The sequence below is a fragment of the Balaenoptera ricei genome, chromosome 3 (genome assembly GCF_028023285.1).
Source record: "Balaenoptera ricei isolate mBalRic1 chromosome 3, mBalRic1.hap2, whole genome shotgun sequence".
NCBI lineage: Eukaryota > Metazoa > Chordata > Mammalia > Artiodactyla > Balaenopteridae > Balaenoptera > Balaenoptera ricei.
In genome coordinates, this window is record NC_082641.1 from 161,883,523 (window position 1) to 161,906,931 (window position 23,409).

Consider the following 23,409-nt stretch of genomic DNA (forward strand, 5'->3'; position numbering starts at 1 on the left):
ATACTTGGAGTTATATATATATATATATATATATATATATATATATATATATGTATATAACTTTTATATATATATATTTTAACGTAGTAGTTAAAGCCATGGAGAGTGTACTAGTCTACGTAGGTTCAAATTCTGGCTTTACCCTATGACTTCCCTGTGGCTTCCTCTGCTCACCTATTAAAAAGGAGTATAATAAGACTGCTGTGGTGAGTTATATACTAAGTGCTATTTAAGCATTTGCTATAATGATTATGTATACTCGAAGGCAAGGAACTTGCCCCTTGATCATCTCTGTATTCCTAGTGCTTAAGAATTCCTAGTGCTTTTCTAGTGCATTGTCTTAGGATAGAGATAGCTCAATATAGTTCTTCTCACTATAAAGTACTGTTACGTTGAAAGTGTTTGCTTGTGTACTAATGATCTATGACATATCTGCTGAGGACAAGGAAAGGAATAGTTTTAAAACTGCAATGGATAACAAAAGATTGTATGATGTAATGCCTTTATTATGTAATGATAAAACTAACAAATGATCATGGTAGAAAATTTGAAAAACTCCTAGACAAAATAGACATCAGCAAAATTTGCAGTAACTTTCAGAGTGTAGAGTTGTCCAGGAATATTAGTGCTTTCACATTTTCCAGGACTTCAAGTAGACTCTGCTTCTTAAGAGTCTATTCATGAGATTTTATTTTAATGAAGTTTTCATCATGGGGGGACACATACACAGAAATCTGTTAAAAAAAAAAAAAAAGAAAGACATGTAAATCACTGATGTTTCAGATAGCCACATGAAATAAAGTGAGAAAGGTCAACAAGCTGAAAGAATGTGGAGTAGCATCTCCTTAATCGCTTACATAATTCTGATAATTACCTCTTTGTGGCTAAAGTAATTAATGGGGAATCTAATTCAAGAAAAACATGAACTTCAAGCCTTCTTGAAGCCAAGTATTTCTTTCCACAAAAGGTTACTTTCCACGGCCATGCTTCCTTATCACCTGACGGGGAAAGAGTATTGTATGGCAAAGGATCTTCCCGAAGGAGGGTGCTTCCCACGCTGATTGTCATCAGTGACTTCGGAATTACTGTTGCTGTATTACCAAAATCTTAAACTAGGATATTTTTGACAAATGCAGTCCTTAGTTAATTTTTAGAGCTACAAACTGTCAGATGGCTCTGAAATAACAATTGTCTGGCTCTTCTTCAGGGTGATCACAATACGGTAATGACCTTGAGGTATCACTAAAAAGCAGGAAGGTGTGAGTCTTCCTTTGGTTCCAGAGTGAAATGCGAGTTGGAGTTGGAGTTGGAAAAGAGGCCGACAACCAAGTGATAGAGAAGGAAATGTGAGGTCATTAGTGAAAAAGCAGGTTTAAGTTAAGGTGAAAAGGCATGAGGAAATGGTCAACCGTTACAGTATTACAAAGATCATCACGAAGCATATCCATGAATGTGGTTTGTATTGCAATCTGCTGAAAAAGAGACAAATATCCTGGCCTGGCCTTCATGGAGATTATATTTTATTGATTCTGATGATAGATTATTGTTGAAGAGGGCCTCCTATAAATTATAACCATGCAAAGGCAGCAAGATAATTTTTTTTTCTTTATGTATGTGTTTCTCATTCCTACTCACTTCTCTCTTAGGGGAAGAGAAAATCACAAAAAAACAAAAATGTCAAATCTCAGCTATTCATTTGCAAAATAATTTTTTCCCCAAATTCCAATGGAGGCAATAGGTTAACCGTTAAGATTTGTAAGGCTCAAAAAGCTAGATTTTTACAAAGTGTAGCCAAATTTTATTCCATAAATAATAGCTTTGGAAAGAATATGTGATGATGCAAAGTTGGAAAAAGCTGGGTTTTCTTCCGTAAATGACTTCACTGTGTTGGGAGAAGAGGCAGAGAAGAAATCAAAGTAATTAAACATGGGGTGAGTTTTTCTGATAGGGGACTCTAGTGCTTTAAAATAGACTACATAATCCTAGGGATAATCTGAGGGTAGAACAGACCAATGCCTTATTTCCAATCTGGTACCCTGGAAGAAAACAGTGTATTTCCTTTGAGGTCTTGAGAGGTTTTTCTTCTGCTTTGTTTTGTTTTGGGTTCATTTTGTAGTCAACCTTATTAAGGTATCATTTGCATACAACAAAATGCAGACATTTTTAGCTAACGGTTCAGTGGCTTTTAATTAATGTATACCTTTGTATACCTACCACCCCCATAAAGATAGATAACAATTCTAAAACCCGAGAAAGTTTCCTCCTAGGCTTTTGCAAGAGTATCCCCATCTCCCACCCCAAGGCAACCACTGATCTGTTTTTTATCTTTCGAGATGAATTTTGCCCAGTTTAGAATTTCATGTCAGTTGAATAATACAGTAGGTGCCCTTTTGATCTGGCTTCACTTGCTCAGCATATGGTTTTTGAGATTCATTCATGTTGGGATGTTTTAAACCAGGACTTTAGCCTGGGTGGCTGATTTTGTCTGAAGGCACCTATAGGTACATCTGAGTCTCTGGCATTGTCACTGTCTGTTCTTGGCTCAGTATTTTCAACTTTACTAAGAAGCACAAGGTTGAAGTAAGGAAGATCATTGTCAGTATACTGGAGGTGAAGTGGGTTCCGTTATAGAATATTCTCAGCATAAATTGACCTGCTTGGAGTCATTGTGTTGATAATCGACAAGGATACTCTTCCTCCAAAAACCTTGATACTATAAAACTTCTAAAGGACGCTGTCCTAGGACTCTTTTAGTTTTAATTTTTTGGGAAACATTCCTGGAAAATTCAAATGCTCACAACCTGAAAGAAGCAATTATTCACCTGAAGGCTAACTGCTAAAGTTGAGCTGTCCGACCTTTACATGCTGATAGAACCCAAATAGCCTTGCAAAACAATGCTCTCTTATTGGATATAAGCATATAGACTATTTAAGATGGACGTGTATATGCAGTAAAGTAAAAAAAACAAAGAATCTTTGAGTTTCCCTTGCAGGTTTTTAACATTTTTTCATTTAAGTTTCTATAGCATATGCTAATAGTTTAGGGTAACCTCAGGTTAGTTTTAGGTCCACTCTTTACATAAATGTTGAAGTACTCCATACCCACCTTTTTTCTACCTTCCTTCTCTTCTTCCATCTTTCCTTTCTAACTTCTTATAATCCATTATACTTAATCCTGCATTTGTTGAGGTGGCAATTAGTGTAGGAAAATTGAAAGCCGTGTTCAATTTTGCTGTTCAGAATGCATGTTGACCAAATTCTGTATTGAGAAAAGGTCTGAATTTACCCACAGGAACCCTTTCTCAGCGTCTTTGAATAAAGGCCATAGAAACTGGGCTATAGTATCCTGACAGGTACTTAGAATTCATAGCCATAGCACTCAAAGAGCTTACCTAGCGTAGATGCATATGAATGCATTTAATGATTGCTTTATTGGCAGCAGTGCCAACATACACAGTCTATTTTGTTTTATATCATTATCATTACCTGCTGTTTACCACTGTATACATTGCTAATGGTGTGGTTTCTATGGCTTGTGAATTTCACGGCCAAATAATATGTAATTTATTGCACACTTTAGTGTAGAAGATGGAGACTCCATAAATTTTCGTGTGCTCTTTGCCCCTTTGGAATATATTACACTGAGATCAGGCAAAGTAATAAATTTACTTCAAATGTGTGTGATAGCTAAACATCAATTAGGACTGATGGGCAATATTTCTTCTTCCAGCAACATAACAGTTTTTAAAGACTAAGCCATTGAACGTGGAGTTACTGAACATGGGACTCAGTTCACTGGGATCCCTTCTTAGAAAAATAAAGGAAAACTTGAATTGGATATGTGTGGCTTATTCAAGTAGTAACTAATCAGCTACATCTTCGTGAACTTAATTTGTCACAATCGTTTGGTATTTTATTAACTCTCTTCCCCTTCTTCCCCTGACTCTCATGAGAATGGATTATGAGTATCTTAAAACATACTAAGTCGTCTTCCATCCCTGTTAATCTAACTACAAAAGCACACTTTCCTTATCCAATGTAACTACTGTCTTTTAGAGTAGCTGTGGTTTTAATTCTCTACAGAATTAAAACCAGCAAGAGAAACATTTTCAAGGAGCCACCACATTGTAGAGCTTTAGAAAGAAGACTTTAGAATTAAGGGCAAATATATCATTTTATAGCTAAAGCACCTGAGGCCTAAAGTAGGAGGGTAACCATCGAGGTCAGGGAAAGGGGTTGAAGATGAGGTGTCAAGCTGAGAAAGAGTCTACAGGGACTCAATCTGAGCAGTTCAAAAACTGAAAGGAGACCACGAATGTTCTGGGAAGGCTGGCATCTGGCCTCAAGTGTGGGATTTCAGACAGGGAGTGGGCCCGGGGGGAACTGAGCTTCTGCAGTAGGCAGAGAAGTTCACCTCATCTCCAGAAAGTGCCACTGACATCAGGGAGTTGAGGGGAAAGAGCAATGAATTCCAGTCCACCTGAGAAAGCAGGCCAATCTGATTAACTCTGAATTTAGGCTTATTTCAGATACTTCTTGAGAAAGAACTTGGACAAGCGCCAAGTCCCGTGCAGCCTCTTTAAATCCATGCCCAGTGTTTTCTGGTGGAGCCGCTTAAACCCTCCAAGTGACTCCAGTGTTTTAATTTCTCTCTCTATTTAATTCCGACAGTTCTATGATTGATTATTTAATGGGCAAATAAGTAGGGTCACAAAAGAGTGTGAATGTATTTTACAGGATGAGGATGGGCGGAGTGGAGCAGTCTGGAATAGGACACCAATAAAAAGGGATCTGGGTAAATAAGAACGTCTATTAGAAATGGAGAGGAATTCGCAAGGAAATTAGTGCCTGACACCACGCCCTTCTCTCTGCATGTTTAGAAGCTAGTATCTAATTTTCTTTTCATAGGAGATGTCCCTGTGATGAATTGTCTTTTACCTCCACACTGTTTATCACATGGACATATTGTGAAGTTTGTGTGAAAGAAAGCAGGTATTAGAATTTGTCTTGCAAGCAGCTATAAACACTTCCTGGAACAATCTAGGGTAGAAGGAAAAGGAAAGGAAGGTGGAAACAAAGGAGAAAGACAGCTAGTGATGCTGGAGTCTCTCGCTGGGATTTGTGGTATCGCTTTTTGAAACTAAGTACAGAAAGTCAGAACTTGACTGATTGTTTCTTGAGCACGGTTTGTTTTCATTTTTGTTTTTTTCTTGCTGTCTCATCAGTTATTCCAGCCAGTGCTATGTCATTTTCAGTTTCAGTAAGCATGCCTGTCTTGTTTCCATTCGCGTTATTCATGCAAATGTTGATTGAACTTATGACCCCGAGTTATCAAGGAAATATTAGATACGCCAGTGGATACATTTCTTAATTTTAGAAAAAAATTACCGAGTGAAGGTTAAAATAACTCCTCTTAAATTTGTCATTTAAAAGAAACTTCTCCTAACATACAATACCTCATTGCCTAATAATGCCAGATAAATGAAGAATTCCTATGTATTCTTGAATGCAGGCTAGTCTGTATATTTTTTGGCAGGTATGACCGTTACCGAGGGTAACGGCCTAGTTTGCTGGCCGTGTCCTGTCTCCTAGAAAGTTGTAGTTTCTCTTGTCTTTCAGTTGGTCCATTGGATATCAGAGGTGAATTTATAAAACTATACTTCCCTTTACACTTACTTTGTTTTGTTTTGTTTTACTTGAAGTATAGTTGATTGACAATGTTGTGTTTCAGGTGTACAGCCAAATGATTCAGATATATATATTTCTTTTTCAGATCCTTTTCCATTATAGGTTATTACAAGGTATTGAATATAGTTGCCTGCGCTATACAGTAGGACCTCGTAGTTTTATCTATTTTATATATAGTATACACTTACTTTGTGTGATCCAGGCTGGTCAGACCACATGATTATTTTCACTTCTGATATAATTTTTCAGGTCCAACCTCAAATCTTTGATAAGAAGATATTTTAAAATAAGTTTAGCATGTGTGTGCTCTAAATCCAACAGTAGTTATTAGAGATATGGTTTTGCACTAGGTATTCCTCTTTTTTGTTCTTGGCCAACCAATTGAAAATTAGCTTTTATTTTCTGGTTGGTTTGCTAGATGTTTATGACTATAATAAAAGTCTTAAATTTTGTCTCGTATCTTAAAACACAATCTGAATTAGCAATGGATATTGTGCTATACATAGGGGCTGTGATATAAATATAGTTTTCAACTTCAAAAACATATCACCTAGAAGGGAACACACACAGACACATATGCAGCAATTATGGCAACTGCATTTGTTTACTAAGTGAAATAGTACTGAGATGGATAAAGTGCTAGCAAGCCTTGAACAGCCAAATCAGCTTCAAAAATAGATGTGCAGTTCTTTAAAAATATTTTTAACATTTGTCCAGCTACATGTAGAATATAACTTAGCATAAAAACGGTATGGGTTTTATTTTAAGTAATTTAGCATTTTGACATCCTCATAATGAAATTAAATCCAGAAGGAGGTTTCTCTCCATGATCTCTTGAAATGGTCCTTGATCATCCACAGTATTTCCCATCATCACAAAGGTGGTACCAAGGGCAGGAAACTCCAACATTATTAAAGTTTCATAAAGCAAAGTCAATTTTAAGAATAGAATGTCCCCAAACTGATAAAGGTCTTGACAGATAATTTCAAGGGAAGCATAAATTATTTTCTGTTTGTCAGAGGGCAAAAATATTTAGGTTGAGTTAATGAATAGTAGTTTTTGAGTGGAGAGTGTCCTTAAAATACTATGTAGATCTGTACTGTCAACAGATGCTAGCCACGTGGCATTATTTATATTTAAACAAATTTAAAAATAAGATTAAAAATTCAGTTCCTCAGTTGCATTTGCCATATTTCAAAGATGTTTATTAGCTCCATGTAGCTATTGAATACTGCATTGCATGGTACAGATATAGAATATTTTCATTATCACTGAAAAGTCTATTGAGCAATACTAAAATTATACCCAGATATTCACAGAGAAGGCAACCAAGTCTCAAGGAAATAATATAACTTCCCCAAGGTCACACAGCTATGTTTTTAAAGAAAAACAAAATGACACAAAGGATATAGTAACAGAGGCATTAAAGAAACCCAGTAAGTTTCTGGAGCAGTCAAAGTAGGGTTTAAAAGTGCATACTTAACTGTTAGCAGAGTTGAAGCTCTTGATGGTTGGTAAGATCTACCTGCCTGAATTTGGACATGAGCATTTTGGGCAATGAATTAAAAGCAAAAAATCATTTCAGCGAATGGCTGCCAGCTCCATATTTTTAGCCACTGCTGTGCTTCCAGATTATGTTTATCACTTTCATATACAGGGCACCACTGTGAAATGTGATGGTTTATCTGACCCCAGAGGAATCAAGAAATCTTGTGGGTGTTATGGCTGTATTTGAAAAGGTTGATTTTTAAATGCATCATGCAGACTGGCCCTGTTTTAAAAGGGATTCCTGCCATCAAATAATCAAAATGTAAACTCTCTTCTCACCTTGCAAAAGTCAAAGATACTCCCTGCATTTTTATTATTTCGTTGAAATCCAAATATTATTTTTCCATTCTCTAACTTGTTTTCCTCACAGTGTGATCAACTATTGCCAAGGAAGGAAGGGTTAGATGTATCAATCAAAGTTTGCTAAAGGCCCCCTAGGTAATTGAACCCTCAGGAGAAACAATCGTCATGTATTCTTTTTCTGTTGTTTCAATATCTTCGTAAAGAGTCATTTCAATATGTTTGGTTCTGTAGCAGAGGTTCTGTGAAGTGCTTCTATTCCTCAGAGGTCCAGAAAGCCTGCGAGTCTGTGGGTAAAGGTGGGTAAGGAGAGAGAGGGAAGGAGGCTAGAGAGAGGCTCAGTGCTGAGATAAGGACAGTGTTCTAAAGCCTCCTGGGGGTGAGGCTGGGGTGCACAAACACCCACGACTAATCCAGACAGAAACTGAATAATCAAGGGGACGAGCACTGTGAAGTCATGTGGTCACCTCTCCCTCTAGAAATACACATTGCCCTCAGTAAGCCTCCTCCCGCCCCAGAAGAGCATTAGGAAGGTCTGGAGAGGGGGAGTATTGGCAGAAATGGAAAAAGCAGGTTGAAGGGATTAGCCTGGAGCAGAGAGACCAAGAAACGTAAGCCAGTAGTAGATGGAAGGCAGACTTTTCATGGAAGTCTCCAAGCCCAAGTCAAGTTCTGGGACCACCAAGTACAAGTCAAAGAGTGCTCATTTAACCCCTTTGGGCCCCCACGCGAGTGGAGGAAGACTGGACAGAGAGGGAGAAGGGGCCATTGAAGGTACAGTATTTACTATGGGATTTAACTCCTGAAAGGCCTCCCAGTAGCTTCAGATCTGCTCAAGAATCCTTCACGTCCTGCTGGTTCGCAGCGAGTGGCTCACAGCTTCAAGGCCTCCTCTGCCAGATGGAGAACTATTTCAAACATCCTGCCTCTATTTTGTACTGTAGCAAGGCAGACAGGAAACCTGACCCCATTTTCAGGTTCTAAAGAGAAATTCTAAGTACCTGAAAGACTGAGGAACATGGTGGCTTTTATCTAAGATGTGGAGCTAGAGAGCACATACCTGGACTTGGGCCTGCAGCAGCACCAAATTGCACCAAGGGTTCCCTTTATTTTCTCTCCCGTCTGTGTTTCTCCTTTTCCCTCGGCTGGATTAGCCACGGGAACTCCAAGTTCTTCATTCTGCGGTCCTGGTACCAAGATTCTCCTGGGAATTATAAAGTTATTCACCTTCTACATCGAGCACTTCTTATTTTTTCCCCAGCAACGTAAGTCATCCTTAAGAGGAGTCAGGGTGCTAGCTCTTAAATATATTTTAGTCATCCCTTTGTACATTAAATGCTCTTTCTTGGAGACTGCTCCTGACATGGTGTTCACCGTGCTCTCAGCTGGCCTCCTGAAGTTCTGCCCTGCCTTCCCCACCAGGTACAGTTCAGGAGCTGCCTACCTCAGGGTGATAGGTTATCTTCTAGTTGCTTTATTCCTTTCCCTTTTACATTTAGAGAATATAATTTGAATACGTAAACATCTCTGTGACCACAGCTTTATTTGCGACCCACAGGTTTTGTTATGGCATATTTTCATTATCATTCAATTAATAAAATTCTAATTCCCATTACGACTTTATCTTTGACCTACATAATGATCAGAAGTATGTTTTTAATATCCAACTATTTGGTAAAATATTGGTTTTATATTTTTTAATTTCTTGCGTATTCGGAGTCTTGTTTTATAACCAGCATATAGTCAGTTTTATAAATGTGCCACGTGCACCTAAAAATTTCTGCGTAATATATATATTCCATCATTGTTGGTGCAGGCTTTTATGTAAATTTAGGCCAGAGTTTTTAATGATGGTATTCAGATCTTCTATAATCTGCTGATTTGTTGTTGTGGTTCTATGTTACTGATCTAGGTAATTTAGATTTTTCTATTTCGACTTAGTTTTTTGGAATTTCCCTTCATATAGTGCATTGAAGTTTAGATTTATAATATATTCCTTGTAAAGTAACAGTGGGTTTTTATTATCCTGCCTTATTGCCAGTGATAATTTTTGCTTTCAAATCTGTGTTAACATTAAAAAATCTTCAATTGTATTTATTGTTGTTATGACATAATTTTTGAATCCTTTAATTTTCAGTCTGACTCTTGTCTCTTGTAAGTGGCATAGAATTAGGTTTTTTGTTTGTTTCAATACTCCTTGTCCTTTAATTGGAGTATTTACAGTTAATGTATTTTCTTATAGACCGTTTACTCCTTGTTTACTATTTGTCCCACCTTGTTATGTTCCTTTTGCTCTTCTTTCTTCCTTTTAGATTTCTTCAAATTCCATTTTTCCCTTGTATTAGCTTGTTATTTTTACATAAGTAGCAGTTACACATGTACCATGACTTATTAGCTCTTCTACTGCTTCTCAAGCAATGCTGAGATCTTAAATTTCTTTGACTACTTTTTTCCTCTTCCATTTGTTTTTAATGCATTCTAATTTTTGATATATTTTATTATTACTCTTTTGTGCAGTTAGATTTTATTTAGGTTTATCCACTTATTTATCCTTTCTGTTATACATAATTCTTTATAAAGTCCTTATTTTCATGTGTGATAACCTTCCTTCTGCCTGCGGGTCTCCCTTTATAATTTAATTCAGTCGGTTCTGATGAGAACGTATTTTCTAAATTTTGTTTGTCTGCAAATTTCCTTATTTCATCTTTCCTTCCAAACAACATTTTCTCTGCCTCTAGAATTCCCAATGGGCAGCTCTTTTCTTTAGCACTTAAAAATGTTATTCCATTATTTTCTAGTATCCAGTCAGTTTCGTTGAGAAGTAAGCTGTAATCTTAATCCTGTTGTTCCTTTGAAAGGAATCTCTCTCTTTTTCCTGGGGCTGCTTTTAAGATGTCATGTTTTTCTTTGTTATTCATGAATTGTACGGTGGTGATCTTAGGTGTGGTTTTCTTTGTATTTATTCTTGTTGCATTTTTTTAGTGCTTATTGAATGTATGGCTCCATATATTCTTTTTAGTTTTAGAGAACTCTCAGCTGTTATTTCTGAAATATTGTTTTTATCCCAATCTCTCTCTCCTTTTTTCTTTGGACTCCAGTTTACACATATGATAAAAATGTTTACTGTGGCCCATATGTCTCAAATGCGCTTTTGTGTACTTTTTATTCTTTTCGTTTCCCATGCTTTAGTCTTAATATTTTTACTACTCTATCTTCCAGTTCACTTACCGCTCTTTACCTGTGTCCAATCCACTACCGAGTTTTAAATTTCGTATAATTTTTAATTCTATCAGTTCAACTTCAATCAGTTTGTAGTTTCTAGTTGTCAAGTTAAATTCTCCACCTTGTCATCTATTCTCTTGAACTTGATAACATTTACCAAAATATGTATGAACTTTAATGTTTAGGTCATCTATGATTCTGATTCTGTTTTGTTTTTTATTCTAATTCTCCTTTTCTTGGTAGTCTTGGTGGTTCTTCAGTGAATGAATACCAGACTTGGGATATGACAAGTTGTAGAGAATCTGAATGACATTACAGTTGCCCTTTGAACAACCTGGGTTTGAACTGCACAGATCCACTTATACATGGATTTTTTTCCATAAGTAATACAGTACTACATGATCTGTGGTTGGTTGAATCCTCAGATTCAGAACCACAGATAAGAAGGGCCGACCATAAAGTTATATGTGGATTTTTGACTGCACAGGGAGTCAGCGTCTCTAACCCCTACATTGTTCAAGGGGTCAACTGTATATTCTTGAGGAGAGAATTTCCTATTCTTAGATAGGGAGCAGAGGGGAAGATCACCTCAGTCACTGGACCAACTTCATACTCATTTTCCTTCTTTATAAGGTTCAATGTAGATGTTGCATCAACCTTCCTAACACACAGACACACACACACACACACACACACACACACACACACACACACCTATGTAGAGACTTTCAATGTCCTAATTCATATCATTAGTTTTCCATTGGGCCAGAAATCTTTCATAGGTTCTGAACCCCAGTTTTGTCTCTTCAGCGTTATGAGCCAACTAAGTCTTTGCTTTGACTTCAGTTAGTTAGCTTTTGTTTGACTTCTTAGCATCTTGCCTTGTCTACCTATTATACATGGAAACTACTGCAAGGGAACACTGTTGCTGAATCCAGCTCAGTTCTCTGAATCTTTACTCTCTCTGTGATTTTGGTCCTTAAAATTCTAGCTGCCTTGTTATTTCTCAATTCCAGCTCTGGTTCCTTAGTCCTATGACATTGTCCTAAGATCTACTGGCTTTTCTACCTCTTAGGAGTCACATTTGGTTTCTCAGACTTTTGCTCTTCATCGGTAGTTTCTAAATGACTGGGCTAGAAAAGCATGTGCAGAATATTGTTCTCACTTCAGTGAGTTTCTTTCTCTATTTTACTCTTCTAGGTCATGGCTACCTCAGTAGCTTTCTAACGCTCACAGTCAAATGTTGCTTATGATTTCTCTGGCCTTTCTAGTATGTTTTCCTAAGGTAAACTGATATAGTTGGAAAGAGAAGTTCGTACCCACCATTTAAAAAATTCTGTTTTGTCTTTCTATGAATTCTCTTCTTGTCCCATCTTCTGTCACTTTTTCCTACCAAAATTTCCCATTCTCTCAGATAGATTATTTTAAGATTAAAAATTATTATTAAGCTAATATGTTAATTTTGAAAGGAATTAATTTTGCTTTGAACAAGAACACAGATTGGTGAATGGAATATGGAAGATTCCTTAAGACCTTTTTCATCTCTAAGAGTAGTAGCCAACCATCGGTACCATAATAAGTTTGTCAACTGTGGAAGAAAGCAGTCTTTATAACATCAGCATTATTCAGTAATCTCAAAAACTGCTTCACTTTCCTGCTCATGCCAGCAATTTCCAAATGCTCAGTAGGAGCAGAGAATCATGGGATGGGACATGGAGAAATGGCCTGTCATAGTAACTATAACTATTGGAAGAATGGAATTATAAATAAAGAGGGTTTTCTATGAATATATTTGAAGTGTTTGTTCCTAAAGAACTTCTAGAATAAGACTCAGAAGTTTAACATAGAAACACCTCTTGATAAGTATGAAACTCAGTAAAATTTCTCTCATAATAGTTTTTTCTTTTGTGTTATGTGATTGTCAGAGTGACACAAAACTATTTTTATCTGGACTTCACAGATCTTCTTATTTTTACTATGGGATCAGTGACCCTACATGTTTGAAAAGTGGCAAAATAGTTAAAATTGGAACATTTCCCCCAAATCCAGGGCATATGACTTACATTTCTGTAGAAGGCAATATTATATTTCTGTCTAGTTCTGGGGTAAACATTTTCATACCTGCCAATCCAATTTGACTAATGTATTGTTTTTACAGTGCATTAGTGGAAATTAAATGGTAAATTCAGTCAAACAGCCATTTCATACATCAGAAAGGAAAATCAGTCAACGCAACTGTCTGACTGAAATGAATGAAGAAGACAATTCAAGGCAAACAACTGTCCCAGTAGACTTGTATAAATACAGTAGTGGTGTCATGTGCAGAATTAATCTTTCCTCACCCTTAACTGGAGAACACTCTGCCAGCCAATTCAGTCACTCAAATGATACTGAATTATAATATTCCAGTTTCATTTACTCTCAGTTACTGGTGACTGCCCTTCCTTCTCCTTCATCTGTCCATCAGTGGAGAATGTCAGAGCAGGAGAATAGTAATATTGGCATATTGTAATGTACTGTCTTGAATTCCACAGCTTCAAAATTCTCAGGCTAACTCAATGATCTTAAAAGAGTCTGGTGCAGAAAGGATATGTGAATTAAATGGCAGACCACTGGCTGACCCTTCCAGCACTAACATCCCTTATTCCTGGTTCTAATATATCACAGAATACTCAAGAGGAAGTTTTTGAGTGGTCAGCAGAAATATGGCTCCAAAGCAGGCACATGGAAAAGAAATGTTGTCATCTGTGATCCACTTTAAAGTTGACTTGTCTTTTACTCATAAACCAGATTCAGTATGAATTCTCTTCTGCTAAATGTTAGAGAATCTGTTGGAGAAGTGTGGCCAATTCTTTTGAATTTTTTTACTCTCTAACATTTTTTTAAATATCTTTATTGGAGTATAATTGCTTTACAATGGTGACTTGGTTTCTGCTTTATAACAAAGTGAATCAGCTGTATATATACATATATCCCCATATCTCCTCCCTCTTGCATCTCCCTCCCACCCTCCCTACCCCACCCCTCTAGGTGGTCACAAAGCACCGAGCTGATCTCCCTGTGCTATGTGGCTGCTTCCCACTAGTATCTGTTTTATATTTGGTAGTGTATATATGTCCAAGCCACTCTGTCACTTCATCCTAGCTTACCCTTCCACCTCCCCGTCTCCTCAAGTCCATTCCCTACGTCTGCATCTTTATTCCTGTCCTGCCCCTATGTTCTTCAGAACAATTTTTTTTTTTTTTTTAGGTTCCATATATATGTGATAGCGTACGGTATTTGTTTTTCTCTTTCTGACTTACTTCACTCTGTATGACAGACTCTAGGTCCATCCACCTCACTGCAAGTAACTCAATTTCATTTCTTCTTATGGCTGAGTAATATTCCATTGTATATATGTGCCACATCTTCTTTATCATTCATCTGTCGATGGACACTTAGGTTGCTTCCATGTCCTGGTGATTGTAAATAGTGCTGCAGTGAACATGGTGGTACATGTCTCTTTTCGAATTATGGTTTTTTTTAGGGTATATGCCCAGTAGTGGGATTGCTGGGCCGTACGGTAGTTCTATTTTTCGTTTTTTAAGGAACCTCCATACTGTACTCCATAGTGGCTGTATCAATGTACGTTCCCACCAACACTGCAAGAGAGTTCCCTTTTCTCCACACCCACTCCAGCATTTATTGTTTATAGATTTTTTGATGATGGCCATTCTGACTGGTCACACAAAGAACTTTGGCGTGGTGTTCATCATCTAGCTAATCCTAACATGCAGACATTTATGAGAGTAAAGTCAGGTGTTTGCCAGAGTGGGTTGCTTATTTGGGCAACTGGGTCAAATCAAGAAGGGCAAATGTAGGCTGCCAGAGTAAATAAGGAGAGGAAAACCAAAAAGAACGAGACCTATCATTCATCAGTGATTTTCCCCCCAATATTCTTAGCCTCCACCTATCTCCATCTTACTGGTAACACAGGAACTAGACTGAAAAATCAGGTAAAAGGTCTCTACAGAAACTGAGTTAATATAGAAAATAAAAAAATAAAACATAAAATTGTAAATTTTCTTCCTAGGGATAATTGAGATGATAGTTCAATAATAACGTAAGATCAGGTGAAGTCTAAAGAAATTTTAGAAAACCTGGATAAAGTAAGAAAACATCTGTTCGCCGGCATCCGAATGTTAGAGAGACACCGAGACATGTGGGTCAAGTTCTGGAGAGAAGGGAAACACAGACGCAAGCTTGACATTTGGTGCAGCTTTTCTCCTTGGGGCATTTGCTGATTCAACTCATACAGCCTAGGAGCTGAAAAACCAAGGAGTTCAAACGACTCTAACCACAGAAGCCAAACGGCAAGAGCTCAAGCTAAAAGCAACAACTAATGGAATGACAAGCCACACGTATCCTTAGTCTCACAGGGCTGGGGGAACTATTACATTTAAAGCCTAACAAATACAAGGGTAGTTGGGAATAGGGAGAATCCAAATTTCCACATGGTAATCCCAAAGGGCAACACCCATAGAGGAAGGGCAAGACAGAAATAGAGCAACCTTCACACAGACTGAAAAACAGCTTTGAATGAGCTCAAACTGAGAATGGACTAAGGTTTCCAGTCCCTATAGTAACTGTCTGCCATGGGCAAAAGGAAATCTTTTCAAGAGAACGATAATAACATCCAGAATGTGGAGGTATCTTTATAGTTTCCTAAAATAAGTTAAGCCCAATTTTAATATAAAAAATAATTGGACATACCAGGAAAAAGACTAAATGATTAAAAGCTCAAAAAAAAAAAAAAAAAAAAGAAAAAAAGGACAATGTAAATAGACACAGGAGGACAAGAGTTAGTAGGCGGTTAAAAAACAAAACAAAACAACTATGATTAAACAAAGAAAATAGACACATGGCAAATAAGCATATGAAAAGATGCTACACATTCCATGTCATCAGGGAATTTTAAATTAGAACAATAGTGAGATACCACTACACACCTATTCAAATAGCTAAAATCCAAATACTGAAATACCAAAGTTGTTGACGATGCAGAACAACTGGAATTCTCATTTGTTGCTAGCAGGATACTTGGCAGTTTCCTACAGAACTAAACGTACTTTTACCATACAGTGATCTAGTAATCATGCTCTTTGGTATTTACCCATAGGAACTGAAAAGTTATGTCCACATAAAAACCTGCACATGGATGTTTATAACAGTTTCTTTCATAGTTGCCAAAACTTGAAATCAACCAAGGTGTTTTTCAATAGGTGAATGGATAAACAAACTATGGTATATCCGTACAAAGGAATAGCATTCAGCACTAAAAAGAAAAGGCTATGAAGCCATGAAAAGACATGGAAGAAGCTTAAATGCATATTGCTAAGTGAAAAAAAGCCAATCTGCAAAGGCTACGTGCATATTATATGATTGCAGCTATATGAAATTTAGGAAAAGGCAAAAGTGTGGAGACAGTCAAAAGATCAGTGATTGCCAGAGGTTGTGGGGAGGGAGAAAAGGATGGGTGAAGCCCAGAATTTTAAAGGCAGAGAAACTCCTGTGTATGGTTGTGTAATGGTGGATACAGGTTATTGCACGTTTGTCAACAATCATAAAATGTACAAAACAAAGAGTGAGGTCTAAAGTAAAGCATGGACATTAGTTAGTAATAATGTATCAATATTGGTTCATTAACTATAACAAATGTATTACGCTAATGTAAGATGTTAATAATAGGGGAAACTGGGTTGAGAGGTAAGGAAGTATGAGAGCTCTGTCCTTTCTGCTTAATTTTTCTGTAAACCAGAAACTGCTCCGAAATAGTCTGTTAATTTAAAAAACAAATCTAGACCTGAATACAAAACTTGCACGTAAATCCAACCACAGCAGCATTATTCATAAGAGCTCCAAAGTGGAAGTAACCCAAATGGCCATTTACTGTGAATGGATAAATGAAACATAGTAATATCCACACCATGGAATATTATTCAGCCATATAAAGAAATCAAGTACTGATACATGCTACAACATGCATGAACCTTGAAAACATGCTAAGTAATCGTATGATTCCATTTGTATGCAATGTCCAGTCTAGACAAATCTGTAGAGACAAAGGATATTAGTGGCTGCCTAGGGTTTGGAGAAATGGGGGTGTGAGTGACTTATAATAGATTCTTTTTCTTTTGGGAGGTGGTGGATGAAAGTTCTAAAATTGATTGTGGTGGTAGATGCATAAGACATTAAATTGTACACTTTAAATAATATGGAAAGTAAATTATATATCAATGAAACTATTATTTAAAATTATGATCAATATATTAAAAAACGGACAACATATACAATTTAAGCAAAAAGTATCTGTGAAATGCAACCAAAAGAAACTTCTAGAATTTAAAAAGCTGAAATTAAGCACTCAGAAGATCGGTTGAACAGTACCTTAGTCAAACAAAAGAAAGGATTACAAATGTCAATTAAAAAATAACTACACTAAAATTTGGAGGGAAAATGATGGAAAACAGAGAAATAAGTACTTAGGACATATAGAGTATATATAAAACACTGTGTCTAGCCAGCCCGAAGTCACACAGCCTAGGGAGGAGACACACAGCCTACCTGAATCACAAGGACTCCTCCAAAGGAAAAAGGAGGTTCTGATGCCAGAAGTGGAAGGAATGAATTACAAAGAAAAAGAACAATGGTAAACTATAATCTAGATATACATCGGTAAATACATAGGTTCCCTGGGGTTGTGATCTGGTACAAACAATAAAAAAAAAAGATAAGACTTATAGTAGAGGCTGCTAGATTCTGCTGAGGAAAATGTCCAGGGAGGGAAGAGTTGATTTATTTCATTGTTTTTTTAGAGTCCACATATAAGTGACATCATGCACTATTTGTCTTTGTCGTATTTCACTTAGCATAGTGTCCTCCAGTTTTATCCATGTTGATTTAAATGACAGGATTTTCCTCTTTTTTAAGGTTGAATAATATTCCATTGTATACATATACCATATTTCCTTTATCCATTAATCTACTATGGACACTTAGGTTGTTTCCATACCTTGGCTCTTGTGAATAATGCTACAGTGAATGTGGGAGTACAGGTATCTCTTCAAATAATGATGATGTTTCCTTTGGATATATACTCAGAAGTGGGAGGGAGGAAGAACTTACGACACAAATCGACCATGTGTAAAAGATGTAGGAATGAAAAACTCTGAACACCTAGGAAGAGTGTGGAGTATTTGGAAAGGTCATTGTTCAAGGTCATACATAGTTTAAAATTATGACATTTCAGTGAGCCTGTGTGCATGAAGGCTTGCATATATTTCGGGATTTGAATACAGTGCAAAGAAGTGCTGCTAAATTTTCGATCAACATCAAAAAAAAGGGTGGAAATGTTTTTTTCTTTTATTATGAAACTGGAGGAAAGGCAAGCCTAGAATTCTGGGCCCGCTAGAAGTTTCCCTGATGATAGTGGTAATTTAGGAGAAGAAGAAGGATCCAAGGCCATAGAACAATTTTGAAAGCAAAATAAGGCTGCTGAGTCTTCACCCAGTGTATGAGATTAAGTTTTAATGGCATATGATGAAGTGGGCATGACACAGCTGGCAGAGCTGGTTGAGTTGTTGAAAATGGCTCTTGAAGCTACAGGTATTGGACAGTAGACATAGAAGAAGAACAAGGTAAATCCAAAAGAGTGGAAGGACAAAATTAATCAAGAGAAAAGTCAAAAATAGAGAAGAAAAGCAGTAAACTTGGCAAATAAAACCAAAAGCTTGTTCTTTAGAAAGACCAATAAAATAAGCAATATTTGGCCAATATGATAGAGATGGGACTAGCTATAAAACAGAGAGAATTTTTTTTTTTTTTTAATTACGAAAGAATACTATGGTAGCTTTATACCAACACATTTGAAAATCTGGACAAAATGGCTGATTATTGATTAGTTATATGCAGCCATTATTTACTCCTGTTTTGAGTAGAGAATACAAGTAGCTTTATGAAATTAGAAAATATAATCAAAGATATACACCTTAGAAAGACATCAGTTATTTTCCAATGTATTAAAAAATTAGAAGAGTCCTAATACAAAAATCAGATATGGAAAATTTACCCAAAAAGTAACTAGAAGCACATTTCTTTTAAGATCTTAAGTTCTAAGTAACATTAGCAAATAGATTCCAGCAACATATTTTTAAAAAGTCATTATGATCAAGAAGGATTTATCACCATAAAGCAGATTTTTTCAAGTAGGATAAAGTTGGAATGAGGAAAGAAATGTCCATATCCAATATCAAAACACACTCCAAATTTCAGTAGTTTAAAAAAATCTAATAAGCTGTAACAGTACATCAGTAGATTATTAAAGCAGAATAGGAACCCATGTATATGTGAGAAATAAAATATAGGGTAAATAAAGTACAGGCTGTCTTCACTGTGGAGCTATAAAAATGATCATACAAGCTGAACTGTGCAAAGTTGATCTCAGTGATTGATGGGGAAAATATTATTGTTCTATGACCTTAAAATCTTTCTGACAAAAACACTAGAAACTTTCTTGTTTGTTATAAAGTTATAGATAGACTTAAAAAAATTAGTAAATCTTATATTTAGTTAATACAGTGCAACCTAAAACATTAGAAGTATTGAAAATTAACATGTTTTATTCCATTGTAAAAAACTTATGAGACCTCTAGTTTTGAGTCCAGCAAGGAAGGAGCTTGGAAGTTGCCACTCTGTCCTAACAGGTAAATATCTGGACACACTGAAAAATCAACAATTCTTCTTAGATTCATTAGAGAAGTGAGGTCACAGGAAAAATCACCGTGCCCAAAATTGGAGAGGCAGATGGCAGATACAGAGAGTAACAACTTACCGGAACAGAAACCCAAGAGCAGAAATCTCTGTGGAAAGCAATGGTGAGGTAGGAAAACCTGAACTATATTTGAAGGATTGCTGGAGGCTTGTGTGGAAAAGTCTGTGAGGTAAAAACTCCAGGGAAGCCCCTATCCTTTTGCGAGTTTTGTCTCTTGAGCTCTACCAGGTTGTGACTACCAGGTGAAGGTCAAAGGAAAATCCCCTTGGAATTCTGGCAGGGGGAGGGTGAAAGGAGCAATTTTGAAATACACCAGAGCATTCTGTTGTTCTTCATAAGGCCTGCCCTCAGGAGAAACTGTTTTACCAGAGGCCTAACCTATGGGGTTTTGTCAGAGCCTAACTGACCTGGGGGAAGGGAAATATCCTACCGTGACCCCTGCCGGCCATTGTGTTTCACCTAAGGTGAGGGAAAATACTGAGAGGCACTTGTGACATTCATAGCTGAGGAGCACATGCTCATTATAAGACTGAGACCTAATCATAAGACTATGCAATGCTTCTATAACACCACATCTCTAAAGGACTATGTACTGCAGTGAATTTCACCAGTCCATCGTGTCTGGATTTTCAAGGAAGAGAAAAGTGAATCATATAAAATGCTTGATTAAACCGAGAAATGGCAGAAAAAGAGTGGAATGTAAAAAAGGAACAAAGAACACTGGCAATAAGTATGAAACAGTAACAAATATGGTAGGTGTTAATCCAATGATATCAGTAATCATTTTAAATACCAGTGGTATAAATACACCAGTTAAAAGACAGAGATGGTCACAGAGGATCGATAAACAAGATCCAAATATAAGAAATCTACTTTAAATATGAAGGCACATATAGCTTAAAAGTAAAGCGTTGGGGAAAGCTACATCATGCTAACACTAATTAAAAGAAAGTTTGAGAAGCTGTATCAATCTCAGACAAAGCAGAGTTAAGAGCAAAGAAAATTATCAGACAAAGAGGGACATTCCATAATGATAAAGGGGTCAATTCTCCAAGAAGACATAACAATTCTTCATGTTTATGTGCCTAACAACAAAGCATCAAAATTCGTGAGACAACAACTGACAGAACTGCAAGGAGAAAGAGATAAATCCACTATCATAGTTGGAGATTTCTACACCGCTTTATCATAAATGGACAAATCCGTTAGGGAGAAAATCAGTACAGACATAGCTGAATTCAGCAACACCATCGACCAAATGGATATAATAAACATCTACAGACTACTTCAACAACAGCAGAATACACATCGTCTCAAGCTCACATGAAGTACACACGAAGACAAACCACATTCTAGGCCATAAAACACACTCTAACAAATTTAAAATGTCAGAAATCATATAAAGTCTGTTCTCAGACTGCAGCGAGGTCAAACTGGAAGTCAAGAACAAAAACAAAGCTGGAAAATTCCAAAATACTTGAAGATTAAACGGTTCAATTCTAAGCAATACATGGATCTTGCTGTCTGTATGTGAACTGAATAACATGCATAGTGACCAATCACCTACAGACTTTGAAAGAAGGGACCTGATTGTTCACTGACCATGATACACATCTGTTATATCCCGGGTGATTTGTGGAGTTAAGAACTAGCTGTGAAGTTTGTACTTTATGCCCTTCCTCACAGTTAATATGGCAGTAACTGAAATTTGATTCTTTTGTTGTGGTCCTGGGATTATTTAACTAAATCATGGTAACTGAAATTCATGCATGGGCAAACTGTTCAGAGCGAGGACTGCAAGTGTAGCATACATTGGGTAATATTCCATTGCAAGAAACAAATACCTAGAAGAATGTAAGATAGGATGAGAAATCATACTCTTGTTATGAGGAAGTCTGTCCCTAAGCAGAACATGAAACTGAGATATCATAAAGAAAAAGGCGAGTTGATTTGACTTCATAAAAATTAAAGAATTCTGCACAGCAAAAGGCAACCCAAACATAAAGATAACTGACAAACTGGGAAACATAATATAAATATTTGACCATGGATTTGGCCAACAATTCCTTTTCTTCACAATAGTATGAGGAGGGAAAAATCTCAGTGAGTTAAACCTCATGAATCAATAGATGAGAGGTTAGACTAAAGTTCTCATATGGTGTGGACTTAATTTTATGGAATGCAACTTACCTTCCAACAGAAAATGTGAGTATTACCAGTTTTATGAAGATCCTTGGCAATGCAAGTAGAGAAACCTTGAGTAACTGTGTGATAGATGAATCTCTTTCCTGTTCTGTAAGAGGAGGAGAACAATTAACAGAATGTCTATTTCTCCAGGGCAGAATTCCAATATTGCCTCTGTACCACTGAGCCTTGTAAAACATCGAAGCGGACAGTCTTTAGCAAATCACTCTTAAAGAGTCAAGAGGGAAAGAAATGGAAAGGCTAATGAACTTGCCAATGACCTATGTAGCCCTGACTGCTGAAAACAGCGATGATGGGAAATATGTGATGTCACGTATGTGAAACTTGAAGAGCACAGAGATTCAAATGGAGTAGAGTAGGGAAGAATGCCTCTGATAACCCACCCAAGTTGAATTATTTATAGTCTCAACTGGGAAATGTTGATTAAGAAATGAGAGGAAACAGGCAAGAGCAGCCCCTGAAATTGTGCCTAAATACCTCCAATATTCCTAAGGAATCCCGCGGACAACTGTGTCAGAGCGGAGCTGACAAAGGGAGTATAGTAAGCGCAGAGGTCATGCCCTTGTCAGCCAGCATACGGAGAGCATTACTGATCCTCAGCAAATCATTACTGATCCTCAGGAAAATGTACTTTGACTGGGTCTAAAACCTGACTGGAATTTTCCATAGATGTGTGATATTGGAGATGGGTTTGCAGCTGCACTTGCCAAATCACCTTTGCAAAGCACAGTAGGCCACAGCCAGAGGAGCAAAAGCTGCTCTGCTCTTTCTCAAGCAGAAAAGGATTTTAGAAGTGCCCACTTCTGTCCCACAAAGGATGGGGATAGCAGATTACGAATTAGTGATGAGTACAATATCTGTGATCCCTCGGCTAATTTCCGTCTTGAAGCTGGGATATAAAGACTCAGGTGTTGGGTGATGAGCCACAAGCCCTCTGAACAGGTGCTTAATCAGGACTGGATAGGATGAATTCAGGCCTGGGCATCTGGCATCTGGTTCCAGCCCTTTTTCTGGCAGTTAACCTTTAGACATGTCCCTGACACCTTTGCATCTGTAGCTTTTCGTTGTTGTTGTCTGGTTGTTTAAATATGTAAAATGATGATAACACTACTTGGTGGCATATTCTATTTTAAAAAACCTTCCATTACTCCATGCACATCAAACAGTAAATGTGTTCTCTTAGTAAACCTGCATAACAATTTTCTGAACTCTTCTGCTCTGGGCAAGATTTATGAATACACCAGGCAAATAAAGTGAAAGGTGAGACAGTACATAGTGTTGTATTCAATTGGGTCTTGATACCTAAGTGTGACTCTTCACCGAGGATTATGCAGTAGTTAAGGACACAGATTAAAGTTGTTTAGAGTGTGTCCTAAAGTCTCACTGGCAGAATTTAAATCTCTACTCTGGAAATTGTAGACCTGAGACAAATTGCTTCCCTCAACTTCATTTCCTGCATCTGAGAAAGATAATAGTATCTACCTTGTAGTAGACTGAATAATACCATTGCCCCCAAATGTCCACATTCTAATCCCCAGAACCTGTGAATGTCACCTTAAATGGCAGAAGGGACTTTGCCAGTGGGGTGAAAGTAAGGGTTTTGAGATGGGGAGATTCTCCTGGATGGACCCAAATGT

The 23,409-nt window shown here is 37.1% G+C and overlaps 1 protein-coding gene across 1 annotated transcript in view; it reads right to left on the reverse strand.

The window, feature by feature from the left end:
- Nucleotides 1-485: 485 nt before the first annotated feature.
- Nucleotides 486-23,409, reverse strand: part of LOC132363431 (uncharacterized) — a 97,887-nt gene continuing 74,963 nt past the window's right edge. Inside the window, exons 4-6 of the mRNA XM_059919133.1 lie at nt 21,758-21,855; nt 8,597-8,740; nt 486-734 (exon numbers count right to left, since the gene is read on the reverse strand). Coding sequence (XP_059775116.1) covers nt 689-734; nt 8,597-8,740; nt 21,758-21,855 — 288 coding nt within the window. The 3' untranslated portion in view covers nt 486-688. The remainder of the gene's footprint in view (nt 735-8,596; nt 8,741-21,757; nt 21,856-23,409) is intronic.